General features: G+C 38.6%; 2 protein-coding genes and 2 long non-coding RNA genes across 6 annotated transcripts in view; 1 reads left to right on the top strand and 3 right to left on the bottom strand.

Moving 5' to 3' along the window:
- Positions 1-1677, bottom strand: part of LOC133536648 (mucin-2-like) — a 17274-nt gene extending 15597 nt beyond the window's left edge. Inside the window, exons 1-3 of the mRNA XM_061877269.1 lie at positions 1425-1677; positions 1242-1355; positions 1059-1168 (exon numbers count right to left, since the gene is read on the bottom strand). Coding sequence (XP_061733253.1) covers positions 1059-1168; positions 1242-1355; positions 1425-1578 — 378 coding nt within the window. The 5' untranslated portion in view covers positions 1579-1677. The remainder of the gene's footprint in view (positions 1-1058; positions 1169-1241; positions 1356-1424) is intronic.
- Positions 1678-4510: 2833 nt separating this feature from the next.
- LOC133536046 (uncharacterized) lies at positions 4511-5825 on the bottom strand. The gene is made up of 3 exons (XR_009802376.1): positions 5739-5825; positions 5027-5132; positions 4511-4923 (listed from the first exon to the last, which is right to left on the bottom strand). It is a non-coding gene; the product is annotated as an uncharacterized LOC133536046 (long non-coding RNA).
- A 682-nt stretch (positions 5826-6507) lies between these two features.
- Positions 6508-20000, top strand: part of LOC133536044 (sodium- and chloride-dependent GABA transporter 2-like) — a 21162-nt gene continuing 7669 nt past the window's right edge. Inside the window, exons 1-11 of the mRNA XM_061876223.1 lie at positions 6508-6551; positions 9823-10032; positions 10229-10363; positions 10428-10568; positions 10655-10727; positions 10801-10933; positions 12656-12790; positions 12874-12977; positions 16588-16712; positions 16788-16900; positions 16988-17125. Of these exons, the coding sequence (XP_061732207.1) occupies positions 9855-10032; positions 10229-10363; positions 10428-10568; positions 10655-10727; positions 10801-10933; positions 12656-12790; positions 12874-12977; positions 16588-16712; positions 16788-16900; positions 16988-17125 (1275 nt within the window). The 5' untranslated portion in view covers positions 6508-6551; positions 9823-9854. The remainder of the gene's footprint in view (positions 6552-9822; positions 10033-10228; positions 10364-10427; positions 10569-10654; positions 10728-10800; positions 10934-12655; positions 12791-12873; positions 12978-16587; positions 16713-16787; positions 16901-16987; positions 17126-20000) is intronic.
- The window catches only part of LOC133536045 (uncharacterized), an 11473-nt gene continuing 1248 nt past the window's right edge, over positions 9776-20000 (bottom strand). The window contains exons 2-6 of one of the 3 annotated variants that reach the window (XR_009802374.1): positions 16997-17107; positions 16814-16910; positions 10643-10905; positions 10478-10571; positions 9776-10396 (exon numbers count right to left, since the gene is read on the bottom strand). This is a non-coding gene — a long non-coding RNA (uncharacterized LOC133536045). The remainder of the gene's footprint in view (positions 10397-10477; positions 10572-10642; positions 10906-16813; positions 16911-16996; positions 17108-20000) is intronic. The other 2 variants (XR_009802373.1, XR_009802375.1) reach the window with 2 other exon arrangements.

Genomic DNA, 20000 nt, shown 5'->3' with positions numbered 1-20000 from the left:
AGTGACAGCGGAGGCTCTGAGCAGCAGTGGTTTGGAAGGCAGAGAGCCTCCACTGTCCCTGTAACAAGCTACAAGTCATTTATGATGCTGTTAATGACGGTAAAAATGAAACATAAGGTATATATCCTGCTTAGCAGTCCTCTGCTGTCCTCTGTTCAGAGCGGAGTCCCTAGCAACGGCCCGTTTTACTTAGCAACGGTCTGGCAATCGACTGCTGGAATTGTTTTTCTGTTTTTCTTGTAAGTCTACATAGTCAACCTTTAATGTTTCAATCTACATTTTGTAATAAACAAATTATAAGTTTCATTTGATATGACCAAGACACCTAAAAACAAAAACACTGCCGTTTTCATCAATTTACAAGCAAGTGGGCAACACACATACATTGGAGTGAATACATTTTGTGCCCATGTTCTGTTTTATAAATTAGTTTGAGATTCTTTTTTATCATTATTCATCAGACTACCTTTCAGTTTTGTAAATATTGACTGTAGTGTGTAAAGTCCTACTTTGGGTCAACATTTATTTGAGAGTTAGGCCATCCAGTTAGGATAAATGTTTTTGTTGTTGGTTGATAAAATCTGGATGAACGATGTTTTATTTTATTCATTTATTTTTCAGTTTCCCCCCTGAGGGATTGCCACCTTATTGTGATCAGGGGGTTTGCGTGTCTCAGTGACCGTAAGAACTATACCAGCAGGAGCTTAGTTTTCAGGTGGGACACCCAAGTTGGACAGGTCTGAAGGTAGAGGCCTGACAAAGTGCAATCCACTACTCCAGGTTGGGGTTGGACACATAGCTAAAGACCCATTTCAATGAAGAAAGCATCGTTACTATAAGCACAGAAAAAAAAAAGTGCTGGAGCATGACGTGTACACATGATGCCCCCTTCACATTTCTGACTGCCCCCTCATATAAGCATGCCTAGAACCGCCCCTGTGACCCGTCAATCATCCGCGTGGCCGATTGTCAACGCCCCCTTTACGCACAGTGGCCACTTCATTAGGCACAGTTGACCAAACGGTGTACCTAATGCAGTGGGCGTGCGTGACTCTTACCGTGGCGTGCAGGTGACAGCTGCTGTACGGCAGCTTGAGCAGCAGCCACGGACCGAACCTCCGAACCGAAGCCGCGCATGCGTCGTGCAGCACCGGCAGCCTCCTCCCGTCTGCACACACACACACACAATCAATTCACGCACGTGAACGCGCGTGCGTCGGCGTGCACCCGCGGCCACTCACCTGGGAGGCGCGCTTTAGCGTGTCGGATGAGGGACACGCGGACAGAAAGCGTCGTGTCGCCGCAACGGAACCGCGGCCGACCCAGGTCCAAAGTGCCTCCTCCGCGTCCTGACACTGAAACACACGCGGAGTGGGTCAGACTTCCGGGTTCGGACCTGAACATTCGGCGGAGCGGTTTCTTACCTGCCAGGAACTTCCACACGGGGGCCGGGAAGAATCCCGCGTTCGGACGTCCGTGGACGTCACCGTTTGTCCCGGATTGTGTCTGACCGAGGCGGGCTAGGGACACCAAGGTGACCCAAACCCAAACCGCAATCCACCCGGGAGGCCCCGACATGGTCCGGCCAGATCCTGGTCCAGTCCAATGCGGGTCCAAAACGGTTCTGTACGTTCCAAGCTGGCAAGAATTGCCAGGAAAAAAAAAACGGGCTTGAGAAAGCCGAGCTCACCTGAGATTGATATAACCTACTCTCGCAGGTGATTGGATAATTGGAACCGGAAGTCAGCGTCCACTACAGGTGGGCGCAATTGTCCTGGCTCCGCCCACAAGCAGCATTTAGCGGCCACTTGTTTAGGTACACCATTTAATAACATGCAATAATCAACACCTAATGTACATTTTTGCTGTATATTATAAGTTGTTTTTTTCCAATATTACTCTTTATAACAGGGGTGTCCAAACTTTTTCCACAGTGGGCCGCACACGGAAAAATTGAAGCATGCGGGGGCCATTTTGATATTTTTTATTTTCAAACCATAACAAAATATATGGATTTTTTTTTTATCCTTAGGGGTCCTAGGGAGCATAGAGGGTCTCATTCACTTAAATGTTAAAAATAAGTCAAATTATTATTATTTTGTATTTAATGCTTACAGTAAATCTCTATATCAACTTGAGGTTGATATAAAGTAAAACAAATACGTTTTTATGCCTTTTCTGTCTTTGTTTTTTATATTAAAACTGAAATATAGTGTATTCAGATAGATAGATAGTACTTTATTGATTCCTTCAGGAGAGTTCCTCTATTTAGCAATTAAAGCCCTCAAAGATCAATAATGCAGGACACCATTGATTTTAATTATTTAATATTTTTGAGTAATCACAGTGAAAAGTTAAATAAAATCCTACTAAATACATTTGAGATCCGAAAGGTTCCCCACTCATAAAGTGATGCATTTTTATTATTGTTTTTTTTTTACTTTTAACACTTGAATTCCAAGATCAACTCCCGATATATCTGTCGATTTTATTAAAGGAGTCCTTTTGCAATGGGCCAAAGGACCCTATTGAAACTGTAAGGTTTTATTATTATTATTCTGCACCTTCGCACCCTAATTTGACCCCCTTAACATGCTTCAAAACTCACCAAATTTGACACACACGTCGGTATGGCAAACCTTCCCAACTTATTAAGCAACCAAACCCCAAAAATCAAAATTGCGCGCTAGCGCCCCCTAGGAAGAAACGAAAAACAGACTGCTTGTAACTTCCGTTAGCAATGTCGTAGAGACATGAAACAAAAACCTCTATGTAGGGCTGACTAAGACCTAGATTTCATAATTTTACCTTCTGGGGCAAAAATCTACAGAAACTTTGCAAAAACCCATTCAAAGCAAAATTTTCGCAAAAAATGCTATTTTTTGCCTCTTTGAGCTGTAATTTGACCCCCTTAAAATGCTTCAAAACTCACCAAACTTGGCACACACATCAGGACTGGCGAAAATTGCGATCTAACAAAAAACAAAACCCCAAAACTCAAAAATGCGCTCTACCGCAATTTTTGAATAAAACACAGAAAAAACTGCTCCTAGGGAGAAAACAGACAAAACTGCTTGTAACTTCCGGTAGGAATGTTGGAGAGACCTGAAACAAAAACCTCTATGTAGGTCTCACTTAGACTACTGCTCCGGTTTTGATTTTACGCGCCTTCAAATAACCCCTGCGCAGTTTCCTAAAAAAATGCAATTTTTGCCTCTTTGAGCTGTAATTTGACCCCCTTAAAATGCTTCAAAGTGCAAGTTAACGCTCTACTATGCAGAGCAAAAACCATTTATCAACAACATCCAGAAAAACGGAGCTGTAATTTCACACCCTCAACATGCTTCAAAACTCACCAAATTTTACACACACATCAGGACTGGCAAAAATTGCCATCTAATAAAAAACAAACCCCAAATATCAAAATTGCACTCTAGCGCCCCCTAAGAAAAAAGACAGACAAAACTGCTTGTAACTGCTGTTAGGAATGTCGTAGAGACATGAAACAAAAACCTCTATGTAGGTCTAACTTAGACCAGGGCTTCAGTGGCGGGGGCAGCAGCCAAAGCGGACCCGACCAACGCTGCTTGCAGCTTTAATTTTGTTTGTTTTATGCTCTTTTGTCGAAACTTTGATGTTTTTATAAGGCAACCACACAACATATGCAATATTTTTTCCACATACATTTTAAAGTGATAATTTTTAAGTTATAATTTATTACGACATAGATTTTTTTGTCCTTTTTTTTTTAGCAATGGAAAAAAAAGAAAATAAAGACAAAAGGGAAAAAAAACTGCCTGCATGGCAGCTTTGTGTCAACATTGCCACTTTTTCTCATTAGATTTCACCTCATTCCACTTTTTTAAAATGTTTTATTTTTTTGCAATACTATCAATTTTGGAATTTTTGCAAGATGTGTGGCGGGCCGGTAGATGATTAGCTGCGGGCCGCACTTTGGACACCCCTGGTGTAATTCTACAGCTACCAGACACTGACTGTTATTCCACAATACCCCAAAGCCAATAAGGACATAAAAGTCCATTTCTACTGCTTGTCCCTTTTGATGTCGCAGGGACAAGTCGCCATGCACCTCATCACAGGGCCATAAAAGTCTTTTTTTCAAAAGGCAGTAAAAATATGTTGGATTTATGTTAATAAATATAAATGTCAATCAGACCTGGACAGAAATATTTAACATGTCATTTTTGTTCTTTTTTTTTTTTTACACTTTAAAGGCATTTGGACCACTGCGATGAGGTGGCGACTTGTCCAGGGTGTACCCCGCCTTCCGCCAGAATGCAGCTGAGATGGGCGACCCCAAAGGGAATAAGCGGTAGAAAATGTATGGATGAATGAATTAATACATATAAATATATATCAATCTGTCAATCAGCCCTGGACAGAAATATTTAACATGTAAGTTGTTATTTTTTATTCTTTAAAGGCATTTGGACCATCGCGATGAGGTGGTGACTTGTGCAGGGTGTACCCCGCCTTCCGCTCAAATGCAGCCGAGATAGGCTCCAGCGCCACCCCAAAGGGAATAAGAGGTAGAAAAAAGAATGGATGGATTAATAAATATAAATATATACAGTATAAATCTGTAAATCAGCCCCGGACAGAAATATTTAACATGTAAGTTTTTTTTTTTTTTTTTTTAATTCTTTAAAGGCATTTGGACCACTGCGATGAGGTGGCGACTTGTCCAGGGTGCACACCGCCTTCCGCCCGATTGTAGCTGAGATAGGCGCCAGTGCCCCCCGCGACCCCAAAAGGGAATAAGCGGTAGAAAATGGATGGATCGAAGTTTTTTGGTTTTTTTACTGTTTAAAGGCATTTGCACCACTGCGATGAGGTGGCGACGTGTCCAGGGTGTACGCCGCCTTCCGCCCGAATGCAGCTGAGATAGGCTCCAGTGCCTCACTGAAGGGAATAAGCGGTAGAAAATGGATGGATGGATTAATAAATAAATCTGTCAATCAGCCCTGGACAGAAGTATTTAACATGTAAGTTTGTTTTTTTTTACTCTTCAAAGGCATTTGGACCACTGCGATGAGGTGGCGACTTGTCCAGGGTGTACACCGCCTTCCGCCCGAATGCAGCTGAGATAGGCTCCAGCACCCCCCGCGACCCTAAAATGGACAAGCGGTAGAAATGGATGGACGGATGTGTCACAGTTGTCAATTCGTATAAAATCTGCATTATTTTGGAAATGATTTTGCCAATTCAATCCTGTGATGTTGTGTTTAAAAGGGTCAACATTTAAAAAAAATTTTTTTTAAACATTGCATCTTCCGCCCAAATGCAGCTGAGATAGCCACGGCCCCAATACGCGGTAGTTAATGGATGGATCTTAAATGGTTGTTTAGAGCTACAGTGTATTGACAAATAAGGTAAAAATATTTACAAAAATGTTCTTATAACATTTAAAAACTTCCATCCATTTTCTACCGATTGTCCCTTTTGGGGTCATGCAGGGGGGGCTTTTATGTCTTGGCTTTGTTTTTAGCCTTTATTTAACCAGGTAAAATGTTAATGAGATCAAAGATCTCTATTCCAAGAGGGCAGCTGCAAGGTTACATTAAAAACAGTAAACAAGACATAAAACACCTGTAGAAGACTTCCCCCGGTGGGTTCTTTTTAGACCAATATAAAGGCTGTCCCCTCATGACCTCCGACGCTGCTAAATAAAGAGCCAGGTGATTAGATAACTGGTTCCAGCTGAGATATCTCCTCACCTGTCAGTTGCTTCACCGCCAGCTCCTGCACACGCCCTGCCCTCAGGGGACACGTGGACCACACCCCCTCCACAATGGAAAGACGGTACATTTGTTTTTACGGTAGAAAACCTGAAAAAAAAAAACTACTTGTACTGTTTTGCCATGAAAATAATGTTGTAAAAACAATCTCATTTTACTACAAAAATTCTGGCAACTTAGCTGCCAGCGTTTTTCATAACCCCGTCATTTTTCAATTTACTGTAAAATGTTGTAAAAAAGAAAACACTATATTTTTCAGTAAAATTTTGTAAATGTGAATTTTTTACTGTAAAATCCACAGTCTAGTTAAAACAATTTTTATAATTAATAATGAAATCAAGAGGCAAATTCATCCATTATTCACTGTTACAAGCGGCCCTCTGATGGCAGCCATAACTGCCATGTGGCCCTCAATGAAAACCAGTTTGACCTTCTGGTCTAGGCCGACTCATTTATTTTGGGGGCCACAGCTATGGGCCGAGAGCACTGTTATTAATTTTTTTTTCTCCTGAGAATCAGCTGCTTTTAATGACCCTATCGCAAAAAAAGCTGTCAAAGATGACAGCATTCTTGTGTTTTCAGGAATCTGGTGCGACGCCATTTTTGGACCGGATTTGCCAACCTGGGCTGAATGGCAAAAGTCCAAGCAGTCTTTTCCAGCTGATAATAATTATACTGGTGGTACTGGTTATGTTAATTCCACAGGCCGCTCCTAAATAAAAAAACAAAACACTTCAATATGGATATTGTCTGATATTATTTTTGAAGGCGAGCACGCTGCAGCAGCGCAAGGTAAAAATATTCTATTTTATTTTCTCCAGCATGTTCAGTTATTGTTTTGGGGTTTTTCAAGAGGTGGGGATGATTTGCGCGTATTTATTGTACTGACTTGAAGCTAAATGTAATTCTCTGTCTAGTGTAGCACACAAAGCAATATATATATATATATATATATATATATATATATATACATACATACATACATACATACACACATATATATATATATATATATATATATATATATATATATACATATATATATATATATATATATATATATATACCCTAACCCTATTTTGGAGGTGGCCTGTAAAAAAAAAAAAAAAAAAAAGGCTAAGTTGGTTGGTTGTATATTTCAAACATGTTAACAATTTTAATCACATATTTTAATTTTTCTTCACATGTCCGAAAAAGGAGTACAAAGACGCAGAGTTACTTTAATCCAACGCCTTTTCGACCTCAAAGCAATTCCAGTCCTGACATGTTCTCTTCCCGTTCTTCATTTGTACACAAATTGCACCAACTCATTCTGAATACAACAGTTTTCTCCTCGTAAATAGTTAAGTCTTTTAGGATTCATATAATGAGATGAGTAATAATTTATTTTCAATAAGCTTAAAAGATGTTTCTCATATCTGTTCCTTGTACTTTGTAAATACTTGTGGTGTCGACAGTTCCTTAAAGTGAATCATATTAGTGCTTTGTTTTACATCTTTGCTTAATCCATTCCATCATTTGATTCCACATACTGATATACTAAAGCAGTGGTCCCCAACCTTTTTGTATCCGCGGACCGGCCAACGCTTAATAATTAGTCCTGCGGCCCGGGGGGTCGGGGGGGTGGGGGCTGGGGGGGGGGGAGGATGTCCTTATTTTTTATTTATTTATTTATTTTTCTTCTTTGTCATGAAAAAGGGACGTTTTTGTCATGAAAAACTGAGTTTTTTGTGGTTGGTGCACTAAGTGTATATTGTGTTTTTCATGTTGATTTAATAAAAAAAAATATATATATATATTTTTTTTTAATAAAAAATTATTCTGCGGCCCGGTGGTTGGGGACCACATTAAGATGTCAAACTCCAACTCAAACACTGCACTCTGCAGTACAATCATTTTATTCAAATAGTAACACTCATTCAACTCAAAATTCTCACTGCTTTGTGTTCAGTGCATTACAAAAAAATATAAAATCAAATCGCTCTTGTTTTGTTCTGTATATTGTACAGGATTGATTATTGTTTTTATTGGATAGTAGTCTGTTTATTTCAATTCCTATTTTTTATCTTTGTTACTTATGTGATTTATTTTTATTCCGTATTTGTTCCCACTACCGCACCTTAAGTTGGAGTCCTTAGTCTCCTTATATTCAAATATAATGACAATAAAGTCCATTCTATTCTATTGTTTTAACCTGCTCCAAAATGTCAGATGACAACTAATTCTTATGAAAATAGAAGCAGTTTTTTCCAAAACCATTTTTGAATAATTTCCCTTTGCGGGTTTGCTACCAGTTATTCCATCCATTTTCTACCGCTTATTCCCTTTCGGGTTCGAGGGGTGGGGGGGAGCGCCTATCTCAGCTACAATCGGGCGGAAGGCAGGGTACACCCTGGACAAGTCGCCCCCTCATCGCTACCAGTTATTTCTTGAATTAAATCGTGTATCTCATTTTCCTTATCAAAAGCAGCTTTCTTTGGCTGTCTGTTGACTTATCCAATTACTCATTAAATAAACAGTGTAGTCTAAGTCACCAACCCGCGGAATAATGTTTTGGGTTTAGTTTAATGACGTGAGCAAACAATCTAGTTGGTTACAAGCAAAGTAACAATTTACTACTATCTTTTAATCCTAGTGACACTACATTTATTTACAGTATATGTTCAGTGACTTTAATATACAAACATACACATTATATATACAGTATATACCAGGGGTCACCAACGCGGTGCCCGTAAGGACCAGATGAGTCGCCCGCTGGCCTGTACTAAAAATAGCTCAAATAGCAGCACTTACCAGTGAGCTGCCTCTATTTTTTAAATTGTATTTATTTACTAGCAAGCTGGTCTCGCTTTGCTCGACATTTTTAATTTCTAAGAGAGACAAAACACAAATAAAATTTGAAAACCCGAGAATATATTTTAAAGACTTGGTCTTCACTTGTTTAAATAAATGCATTTATTTTTTTTACTTTCCTTATTGTAACTTTCAGAATGACAATTTTAGAGAAAAAATACAACCTCAAAAATGATTTTAGGATTTTTAAACACATATACCTTTTTACCTTTTAAATTCCTTCCTTTTCTTTCCTGACAATTTAAATCAATGTTCAGGTAAATTAATTTTTTTTATTGTAAAGAATAATAAAAAAAAGTTAATTCAATTCTTCATTTTAGATTTTGTTTTTTCGACAAAGAATATTTGTGGAATATTTCTTCTAACTTATAATGATTAAAATTTCAAATATAAATCCTATTTCAAAGTCTTTTGAATTTCTTTTAAAATTTTTGTTCTGGAAAATCTAGAAGAAATAATGATTTGTCTTTGTTAGAAATATTGCTTGGTCCAATTTGTTATATATTTTAACAAAGTGCAGATTGGATTTTAACCTATTTAAAACATGTCATCAAAATTTTAAAATTAATTTTAATCAGGAAAAATTACTAATGATGTTCCATAAATAATTTTTAAATAATTTTCAAAAAGATTCGAATTAGCTAGTTTTTCTCTTCATTTTTTTCCGGTTGAATTTTGAATTCTAAAGAGTCGAAATTGAAGATAAACTATGTTTCAAAATTAAATTCTCATTTTTTTCGTGTTTTCTCCTCTTTTAAACCGTTCAATTAACTGTTTTTTTCATCATTTATTCTCTACAAAAAACCTTCCGTAAAACGAAAAAAAAATGTACGACGGAATGACAGACAGAAATACCCATTTTTTTTATATATATAGATTTATTTATTAAAGGTAAATTGAGCAAATTAGCTATTTCTGGCAATTTATTTAAGTGTGTATCAAACTGGTAGCCCTTCGCATTAATCAGCACCCAAGAAGTAGCTCTTGCTTTCAAAATTTTGGTGACCCCTGGTATATATGTTTTTTATATATATATATATATATATATATATATATATACATAAATATATATATATATATACATACATATATATATATACACACACACACACATATATATTTATATATATACACATATATATTCTGAGATGTGTGGCAATTTCAACTCAAGTTTAAATGAGCAAACATAGTCTTGATATTGTTACAGTTTTATGACACCCGCCCTAACTAAAGGTCAACATGGATCACTTCCCAATGAACTCGGAAAACCTTGAAAGTAAAGCAGAACCGGCACCCAAAGGCCGGGAGAGAGAGCGGTGGTCCAGAAAAATTGAGTACTTCTTGGCTGTAGCTGGTAGTATTGTTGGCTATGGGAATATCTGGAGATTTCCATACCTTTGTTCCAAAAATGGAGGAGGTAAATATAATTTCTCTTAAATTTGAATACAAAATCATTTCTGCATGTGTGTTTCATTGCTACATTTCAGAGTAAATACATAGCAAGACTAACCGGTGAACATAGGTGGGGAAAAAATGGTTCTTGGAAGAGCAAAATATGAATTGAGAAAAGTTTCAGGACTATTGAACTAACAGATTGAATTTTGGCTTCAAAGGCGTCTTCCTCATACCATACTTTTTGTTCCTGTTCACCTGTGGCATCCCTCTCTTCATCCTGGAGACATCCCTGGGCCAGTACACCGGTCAAGGTGCAATAACGTGTTGGAGGAAAATCTGCCCTCTTTTTGAAGGTGAATGACATGACATCCGTCTTTTTGACCTGGCTGGACATAAGCATGATATGTTTATGTACAGGAATAGGATATGGCAGCCAATTGGTTGTCACCTGCACAATCATTTATTACATTATTATCCTGAGCTGGGAATTCCTCTTCCTCTTCTCATCCTTCCACTCGGAACTTCCGTGGGCTAACTGTCTCAACAGCTGGAACACAGGTGCTATAAATATATATATATGTATATTTTTTGTGGTAATACACTATACTGATGTTTACAAATTAAACTCTCACCTCGCATGAAAGATTCATGTCTGGGACACAATCAAACTCTGTCAGAGTCCACAAACAACACATCTTCAGCTGTAGAGTATTGGGAGTAAGTACCATGTGTGTGTATGCGTGTGTGTGTGTGTGTGTATATGAGTGTTTTTCCTCGGATTTCTGTCCAGGAGAAGAATTTTGGGGCTATCAAGCGGACTTGAGGAAATGGGAAACATTCGCTGGGACTTGGCCCTATGTCTTCTGCTTTCCTGGATATTGGTTTACGCCTGTATCTGCAAGGGAATCAAGAACACAGGAAAGGTGAAGAAGTTTTGAATACCTGACACTTAAGAGCAATTTCATATACAATAATATTTTATAAGAAAAACAGATCTGCACTGTGTGTATACATATATATATATACATATATATATATATATATATATACACACAGTGCAGATCATATACAAACCCCGTTTCCATATGAGTTGGGAAATTGTGTTAAATGTAAATATAAACAGAATACAATGATTTGCAAATCCTTTTCAACCCATATTCAATTGAATGCACTACAAAGACAAGATGTTTGATGTTCAAACTCATAAACTGTATTTTTTTTTTGCAAATCATAATTAACTTAGAATTTCATGGCTGCAACACGTGCCAAAGTAGTTGGGAAAGGGCATGTTCACCACCGTGTTACATCACCTTTTCTTTTAACAACACTCAATAAACGTTTGGGAACTGAGGAAACTAATTGGTGAAGCTTTGAAAGTGGAATTCTCTCCCATTCTTTTTTATGTAGAGCTTAAGTCGTTCAACAGTCCGGGGTCTCCGCTGTCGTATTTTACGTTTCATAATGCGCCACACATTTTCCATGGGAGACAGGTCTGGACTGCAGCCGGGCCAGGAAAGTACCCACACTCTTTTTTTACGAAGCCACGCTGTTGTAACACATGCTGAATGTGGCTTGGCATTGTCTTGCTGAAATAAGCAGGGGCGTCCATGAAAAAGACGGCGCTTAGATGGCAGCATATGTTGTTCCAAAACCTGTATGTACCTTTCAGCATTAATGGTGCCTTCACAGATGTGTAAGTTACCCATGCCTTGGGCACTAATACACCCCCGTACCATCACAGATGCTGGCTTTTGAACTTTGCGTCGATAACAGTCTGGATAGTTCGTTTCCCCTTTGGTACGGATGACACGATGTCGAATATTTCCAAAAACAATTTGAAATGTGGACTTGTCAGACCACAGAACACTTTTCCACTTTGCATCAGTCCATCTTAGATGATCTCGGGCCCAGAGAAGCCGGCGGCGTTTCTGGATGTTGTTGATGAATGGCATTCGCTTCGTATAATAGAGCTTTAACTTGCACTTACAGATGTAGCGATAAACTGTATTTAGTGACAGTGGTTTTCTGAAGTGTTCCTGAGCCCATGTGGTGATATCCTTTAGAGATTGATGTTGGTTTTTGATACAGTGCCGTCTGAGGGATCGAAGGTCACGGTCATTCCAGGTTAGTTTGCAGTTACGTTACCTTTAATTCGGCTAGTATGGCCTCATTCTGATATATATATTTTTTATATTATAATTGTAATATTTGAATGATGATAATAATGTTTTTGTAACTTATGGCAGTTGCGGATGTCACCAATGTAGTGGTTTGAGGAAACACTTGGTTGCTTTTCCAAACACCTGAACTGAACGGATCACTAAACAGGAAGCTAAATGACTGTAAATATACTGAGACCAAGTCTTAGTTCATTGTGTTCTTCATCGTTTTTTTAAACTTTACCATTTTTTTCCTCAGGATTTTCCGCTAATTTAAAATGTTTTACCTCGAAGATTATTTGTGATGTGTAACTTTACAGAATGTGCGTGTTCTATTTTTGGCCAAAGTAAAACAAAGATAACAATTTTAAAGTTGTCTTTATTTTTGAATTATTATGCCATGATTGCACTAGTCTGGCCCGTGTGGCGGTAAATTTTCCTCCATGTGGCCCCTGAGCTAAAATGAGTTTGACACCTTTGATCCAGGTGCTGTACTTCACTGCCACGTTTCCATACCTCATACTTTTGGCCCTGCTTGTTCGTGGTCTGACGTTACCAGGAGCCAAAGATGGGCTGACTTTCTACCTCTACCCAGACCTGACACGCCTCAGCGATTCAACGGTAGTAGAATTTTTGCTCTCGCATGATGTTGTCGCCAAAATTATCGTAGGAGATCGTGCTAATTGAACTTACTTCATCTTCAGGTTTGGCTTGATGCGGCTAGCCAGATCCTATACTCCTATATAATCAGCAGTGGGGTGTTGACAACTTTAAGTAGCTACAACCAGTACAACAACAATTGCTTCAGGTAAGTATTTCACTTTTTCATTTGCGCTTGGAATACAGTGCTTCCCAAAAGTGTGTGGACCCCTCTTTTTCAGCAATTTCTCAAAGAGACTATAGGATAGACCAGGGGTCGGGAACCTTTTTGGCTGAGAGAGCCATGAAAGCAAAATATTTCAAAATGTATTTCCGTGAGAGCCATTTCATATTTTTTAACACTGAGTACAATTAAATGTGTGCATTTTTAAGTAAGACCAACATTTTTTAAGTATAATAAGTCTCTTATTCTTTTTAATAACATTGTTATTCTGAAGCTAACCAATAATAAATAAATTGTCATGTCTGTTGATCATGTTTTTGTTTGGCCATGTGCTGTTTGTCCTTTGGACTCTTTAAGTTCCTGTTTTTTTTCCACTCCCTTGTCTGGTTTCCTTGGTTACTCATTTTGTCTCTGGTGGACAAAATGTCCGCTCACCTGCTTCCCGAGCACTAATCAGAGGCAGTATTTAAGCTCGTCTTTGCCAGTCAGTCGCCCTGTGCTGACTTGTTTCATGCCTTGCCATAGTTTCGTGCTTCATGCCATGCCAAGTAAGTTTTGTTTGATTTATGTTCTCAGTCTGTTCATGCGTTAGCTTTGTTTTTTTAGCCCAAGTTGTGCCTCCGCTGTGAGCAATTTTTGTTTGTATATTTTTTTAGTTAAAATTAAATCATGTTTTTACATAAATACAATGTCCCGAGTTGTCCGTCTGCCTTCCTGGGGGAACGACCTCGCAGCAAGCTGCAACCCCCCCCCGCCATTGTGACATAAAATACTTCTTACCATTAATGCGACTTCTTGAACAGGTGCGGTAGAAAACGGATGGATGGATTTAAATGCATGAGAATTGTTTGTATTTTGCACGTTATTTTTAGCACTGTGATTACCAGCGAAATTATTCATAATTATCGCGTTAAGCAATGTCAGCTAAGATTTATCTGAGAGCCAGATGCAGTCATCAAAAGAGCCACATCTGGCTCTAGAGCCATAGGTTCCCTACCCTTGGGATAGACATTAATACCTAGATACTAAGGGTGTAACGGTACACAAAAATTTCGTACCTCGGTTTCATTTTCGGTAAATTTTCAGTACAGTAAGAAAACAACAAAATATACATGTTTTGGTCATTTATTTACCAAATTTGTAAACAATGGCTTTATCCTTTAAACATTGGGAACACTATAATAATTCTGCCCACGTTAATCCACATTAAACTGCCTCAAGTTGTTGCTCAGATTGAATAAAATGACAAAACTTTTCTTCTACATATAAAAAGTGCAACGTTAAAGACCTACTGAAAGCCACTACTAGCGACCACGCAGTCTGATAGTTTATATATCAATGATGAAATATTAACATTGCAACACATGCCAATACGGCCTTTTTAGTTTACTAAATTACAATTTTAAATTTCCCGGGAGTTTCGTCTTCGAAACGTCGTGTAATGATGACGTGTCCGCAAGACGTCACGGGTTTTTAGGAAACTTTTGTTTTGAAGGGGTAATTGCCAACTTCCTGTTGATTTTTGCTAAAGGATGTTAATGAATGAAATGTTGGTCTAAGTGAGACCTACATAGAGGTGTTTTGTTTCATGTCTCTAGAACATTCCTACCAGAAGTACAAGCATTTTTGTCTGTGTTTTCTTCCTAGGAGCAGTTTTGTCTGTATTTTATTCCTAGGCGGCGCTAAAGCGCAATTTTGAGTTTTGGAGTTTGTTTTTTTATTAGATCTCTATTTTCGCCAGTCCTGATGTGTGTGTCCAGTTTGGTGAGGTTTTGAAGCATTTTAAGGGGGTCAAATTACAGCTCAAAGAGGCAAACATGACATTTTTTAGGAAACTTTTGTTTTGAAGAGGTTTTTACCAACTTCCTGTTGATTTTTACTAAAGGGTGTCAGTGTATGAAATCTAGGTCTAAGTCAAATCTACATAGAGGTTTTTGTTTCATGTCTCTACGACAGGGGTGCCCATTACGTCGATCGCGAGCTACGAGTCGACCGCGGGGGGTGTGTCAGTCGATCTCGAGCCAGGCTTTTAAAAAAAATAGACCTAAAAATGAGTGATCATCAATCTTCACCAAGACGTCACTTAAATGACATTCACGGTACCGGAGGGTCTTGTGAGATGACGCTGCCTGCTGCAAGTTCATTATTATTAAAATATGACCGAGAGGAAGGCGAGAAACACTTTTTATTTCAACAGACTCTCCCGCCGTACCTTCCGTCAAAACTCTAAAGGCCGACTGCACATTTCCTATCTTCACAATAAAAGCCCTACTTCATGCTGCCTGCGCTAACTAAATACAGAGTCTCGGAAAACTGGCGTGCACAAGCGATCCCTCAGAAAGCTGGCGTGCACATCATTTGTGCACGCCAGCTTTCCGAGACTCTTATTTTGTTAGCGCAGGCAGCATGAAGCAGGGCTTTTATTGTGAAGATAGGAAATGTGCAATCGGCCTTTAGAGTTTTGACGGAAGGGACGGCGCGAAAGTCTGTTGAAATAAAAAGTGTTTCTCGCCTTCCTCTCTGTCATTTTTTCATAATAATGAACTGGCAGCAGCCAGCGTCATCTCACAAGACCCTCGGGTGCCGTGAATGTCAATCAAGCAAGCTACGGAATTTGCCGCCAATGTTTTTCTTGTAAAGTGTATGGAAGCTGGATGAATTAGATGCCAAAAACCAACCACTTTCATGTGGTATTGTACAGAAAGGACAACTTTTTTCTCCTCCGTTTGAAAATGTGGGCGTTATCATCATTACTGTCTGATTCCAATCAATGCAAGTCATCAGAATCAGGTAATACACCAACTTATATTCTTGTCTTCGTGAAAGAAAGACATCTATATGTGTTACACATGCTTGTATTATCATTAAACACATTTAACTTGTTTACAAAAATGTCTCTTTCATAAATAAATAAATATAAATGATATATATAAATGAGGTACATCCCCTCGAGTTGGTCAATTGAAAAGTAGCTTGCCTGCAGAAAAAGTGTGGGCACCCCTGCTCTAAGACATTCCTAACATAAGTTACAAGCAGTTTTGTCTGTTTTTTCCTAGGGGGGACTCGAGCGCAATTTTGAGTTTTGGGGTTTGGGTTTTTTATTAGATGGCAATTTTCACCAGTCCTGATGTGTGTGTAAAATGTGGTGAGTTTTTAAGCATGTTAAGGGGGTCAAATTACAGCTCAAAGAAGCGGTGGTATAATAATAATAAAACCTTAGAAATACAATAGGATCCCAAAGGGACATTCGGTCCCTAAAAAAGTGTATTCTTGTCTCTCTTCATGATTTTGAACAATAGGCAAAATAGAAAAAAAGAGTGCAGTTACCCTTTAAATATTTATTTTTTTTTGCAGCCCGGTCAGTGTACAAGCCTAATAGCTAGTTAAGAAGAGTGAGTTTTAAAGATTAGATGCATTTACTGTACGCTGAAAGTGACACTATAAAAGTCAGTAGATTTTACAGTACAAACTGGCTGCTCAATCAGCAGAGGGAATTGGTATGTTTTTGTTCCATTTACAGTAGACTGTAAAAAAAACATAGATTTTACAGTAAAACAATTGGACCGCACTAACTGGCTTATATTTGACCCAACAGGGACAGTTTGTTGCTGTGCATTTTAAACAGTGCGACCAGCTTTATGGCCGGCTTTGCCATCTTCTCCGTGCTCGGCTTCATGGCCCAAGAGCAAGGTGTGGACGTATCCGTTGTGGTCGAATCAGGTATGGAAGCTTGCCTCTACGTTTTTGGAACGAAAGTTCCCCAGCTGTCATGTTTGACTGACGTGATGTGTGCAGGTCCAGTACTGGCGTTCATTGCTTACCCTCGCGCTGTGAGTCTGATGCCCTTCCCTCACATTTGGGCCGTTGGCTTCTATGTCATGATGATCTTTGTAGGTCTAGACACCCAGGCAAGACCACCTTTAAATGAAATAAAATATACTACATGTTCGGGAGATCAATTGCAATAATAAAACAATCTGTGTCCTTTGCTTTAGTTTACATACGTTGAGACGCTGACCACCAGCATCTGCGATGCGTTTTCTTCATTCTTTGTCAAAACGCATCGGCGTCAGCTCCTTCTTCTCGCCATCTGCTTTGGAAGCTTCTTTGTAGGACTTACAATGGTCACAGAGGTGAGCTGTTAGTGAAATGTCTTCAACTTTTTAACAGACAACCGTTTTATGCAAACTAGCCCGTATGTTACGTATTAAACTTTGAGACTTTTTTATGAGAATAGTGTAAATAATGTTAACAGGTGGACTTGCCAACTTTGTTCATGCCCGTCGAAGATACACATTAGGTTAATATCTGTATACACAAGTGTAAATACTTATTATACTGTTATCTATTTACCGTAATTATCAAATTACCAACTCAAAGTATGTATCATATATCGGGCTGGGCAGATAACACATTATCAATATATATCCCCATAGACAAGTAATCGAAATTGTTGCGTTTGGACCAGATATTCCTCCAAGGGAACTTAAATTGCTGGTCAATCCCAAATTCTTTTGATGACACATAAAATGAGTTTAAATGATCAGCCAGAACAGAATGGGTATTTTGCAATTTATTCCAAAGCTTTGGAGAGACCAACCTAAAAACAACACATTGAAATCGCGTCGCCCAGTTGATCTAACATTCAAACGGTAAGAGACTACTTCTTGAATCCGCAAACCAGATGGGACATACAGGTTCGTTGTTCAATTAAAGATAAGATTTTTAGGGAGTACTCCAACTTCCTACATTCCAAAGCTTCAAGGTTAATACTCACAGTTTACTTGCAGACAAACAGAAAGAGAACAAATGGAAAAACACTAGCTGTTTTCAACGTGGTGTCCTCCGGAACAAAGAGGAAAATAGCCATCCGGATTGTTATAGGCGCAAAGTTCAAAAGCCAGTATCTGGGACGTTATGGGGGTGTATTAGTATCCAAGGCATAGGTAACTTGCACATCTCTGAAGGCACCATAGTGCACCACATTAGGTTAATATCTGTATACACAAGTGTAAATACTTATTATACTGTTATCTATTTACCGTAATTATCAAATTACCATATCAAAGTATGTATCATATATCGGGCTGGGCAGATAACACATTATCAATATATATCCCCATAGACAAGTAATCGAAATTGTTGCGTTTGGACCAGATATTCCTCCAAGGGAATTTAAATTGCTGGTCAATCCCAAATTCTTTTGATGACACATAAAATGAGTTTAAATGATCACCCAGAACAGAATGGGTATTTTGCAATTTATTCCAAAGCTTTGGAGAGACCAACCTAAATACAACACATTCAAATCGCGTCGCCCAGTTGATCTAACATTCAAACGGTAAGAGACTACTTCTTGAATCCGCAAACCAGATGGGACATACAGGTTCGTTGTTCAATTAAAGATAAGATTTTTAGGGAGTACTCCAACTTCCTACATTCCAAAGCTTCAAGGTTAATACGCACAGTTTACTTGCAGACAAACAGAAAGAGAACAAATGGAAAAACACTAGCTGTTTTCAACGTGGTGTCCTCCGGAACAAAGAGGAAAATAACCATCCGGATTGTTATAGGCGCAAAGTTCAAAAGCCAGTATCTGGGATGTTATGGGGGTGTATTAGTATCCAAGGCATAGGTAACTTGCACATCTCTGAAGGCACCATAGTGCACCACATTAGGTTAATATCTGTATACACAAGTGTAAATACTTATTATACTGTTATCTATTTACCATAATTATCAAATTACCAAATCAAAGTATGTATCATATATCGGGCTGGGCAGATAACACATTATCAATATATATCCCCATAGACAAGTAATCGAAATTGTTGCGTTTGGACCAGATATTCCTCCAAGGGAATTTGAATTGCTGGTCAATCCCAAATTCTTTTGATGACACATAAACTGAGTTTAAATGATCACCCAGAACAGAATGGGTATTTTGCAATTTATTCCAAAGCTTTGGAGAGACCAACCTAAAAACAACACATTCAAATCGCGTCGCCCAGTTGATCTAACATTCAAACGGTAAGAGACTACTTCTTGAATCCGCAAACCAGATGGGACATACAGGTTCGTTGTTCAATCAAAGATAAGATTTTTAGGGAGTTCTCCAACTCCCTACATTCCAAAGCTTCAAGGTTAATACACACAGTTTACTTGCAGACAAACAGAAAGAGAACAAATGGAAAAACACTAGCTGTTTTCAACGTGGTGTCCTCCGGAACAACGAGGAAAATAGCCATCCGGATTGTTATAGGCGCAAAGTTCAAAAGCCAGTATCTGGGATGTTATGGGGGTGTATTAGTATCCAAGGCATAGGTAACTTGCACATCTCTGAAGGCACCATAGTGCACCACATTAGGTTAATATCTGTATACACCAGTGTAAATACTTATTATACTGTTATCTATTTACCGTAATTATCAAATTACCAAATCAAAGTATGTATCATATATCGGGCTGGGCAGATAACACATTATCAATATATATCCCCATAGACAAGTAATCGAAATTGTTGCGTTTGGACCAGATATGCCTCCAAGGGAATTTAAATTGCTGGTCAATCTCAAATTCTTTTGATGACACATAAAATGAGTTTAAATGATCACCCAGAACAGAATGGGTATTTTGCAATTTATTCCAAAGCTTTGGAGAGTCCAACCTAAATACAACACATTCAAATCGCGTCGCCCAGTTGATCTAACATTCAAACGGTAAGAGACTACTTCTTGAATCCGCAAACAGCCCCCACCCTCCCTAGATGGGACATACAGGTTCGTTGTTCAATTAAAGATAAGATATTTAGGGAGTACTCCAACTTCCTACATTCCAAAGCTTCAAGGTTAACACACACAGTTTACTTGCAGACAAACAGAAAGAGAACAAATGGAAAAACACTAGCTGTTTTCAACGTGGTGTCCTCCGGAACAAAGAGGAAAATAACCATCCGGATTGTTAGAGGCGCAAAGTTCAAAAGCCAGTATCTGGGATGTTATGGGGGTG

Source organism: Nerophis ophidion, linkage group LG17, assembly GCF_033978795.1.
Source record: "Nerophis ophidion isolate RoL-2023_Sa linkage group LG17, RoL_Noph_v1.0, whole genome shotgun sequence".
Classification (NCBI taxonomy): Eukaryota; Metazoa; Chordata; class Actinopteri; order Syngnathiformes; family Syngnathidae; genus Nerophis; species Nerophis ophidion.
The sequence above is the reverse complement of the archived record's forward strand: the minus strand, read 5'-3'. Positions and strand labels throughout refer to the sequence as shown.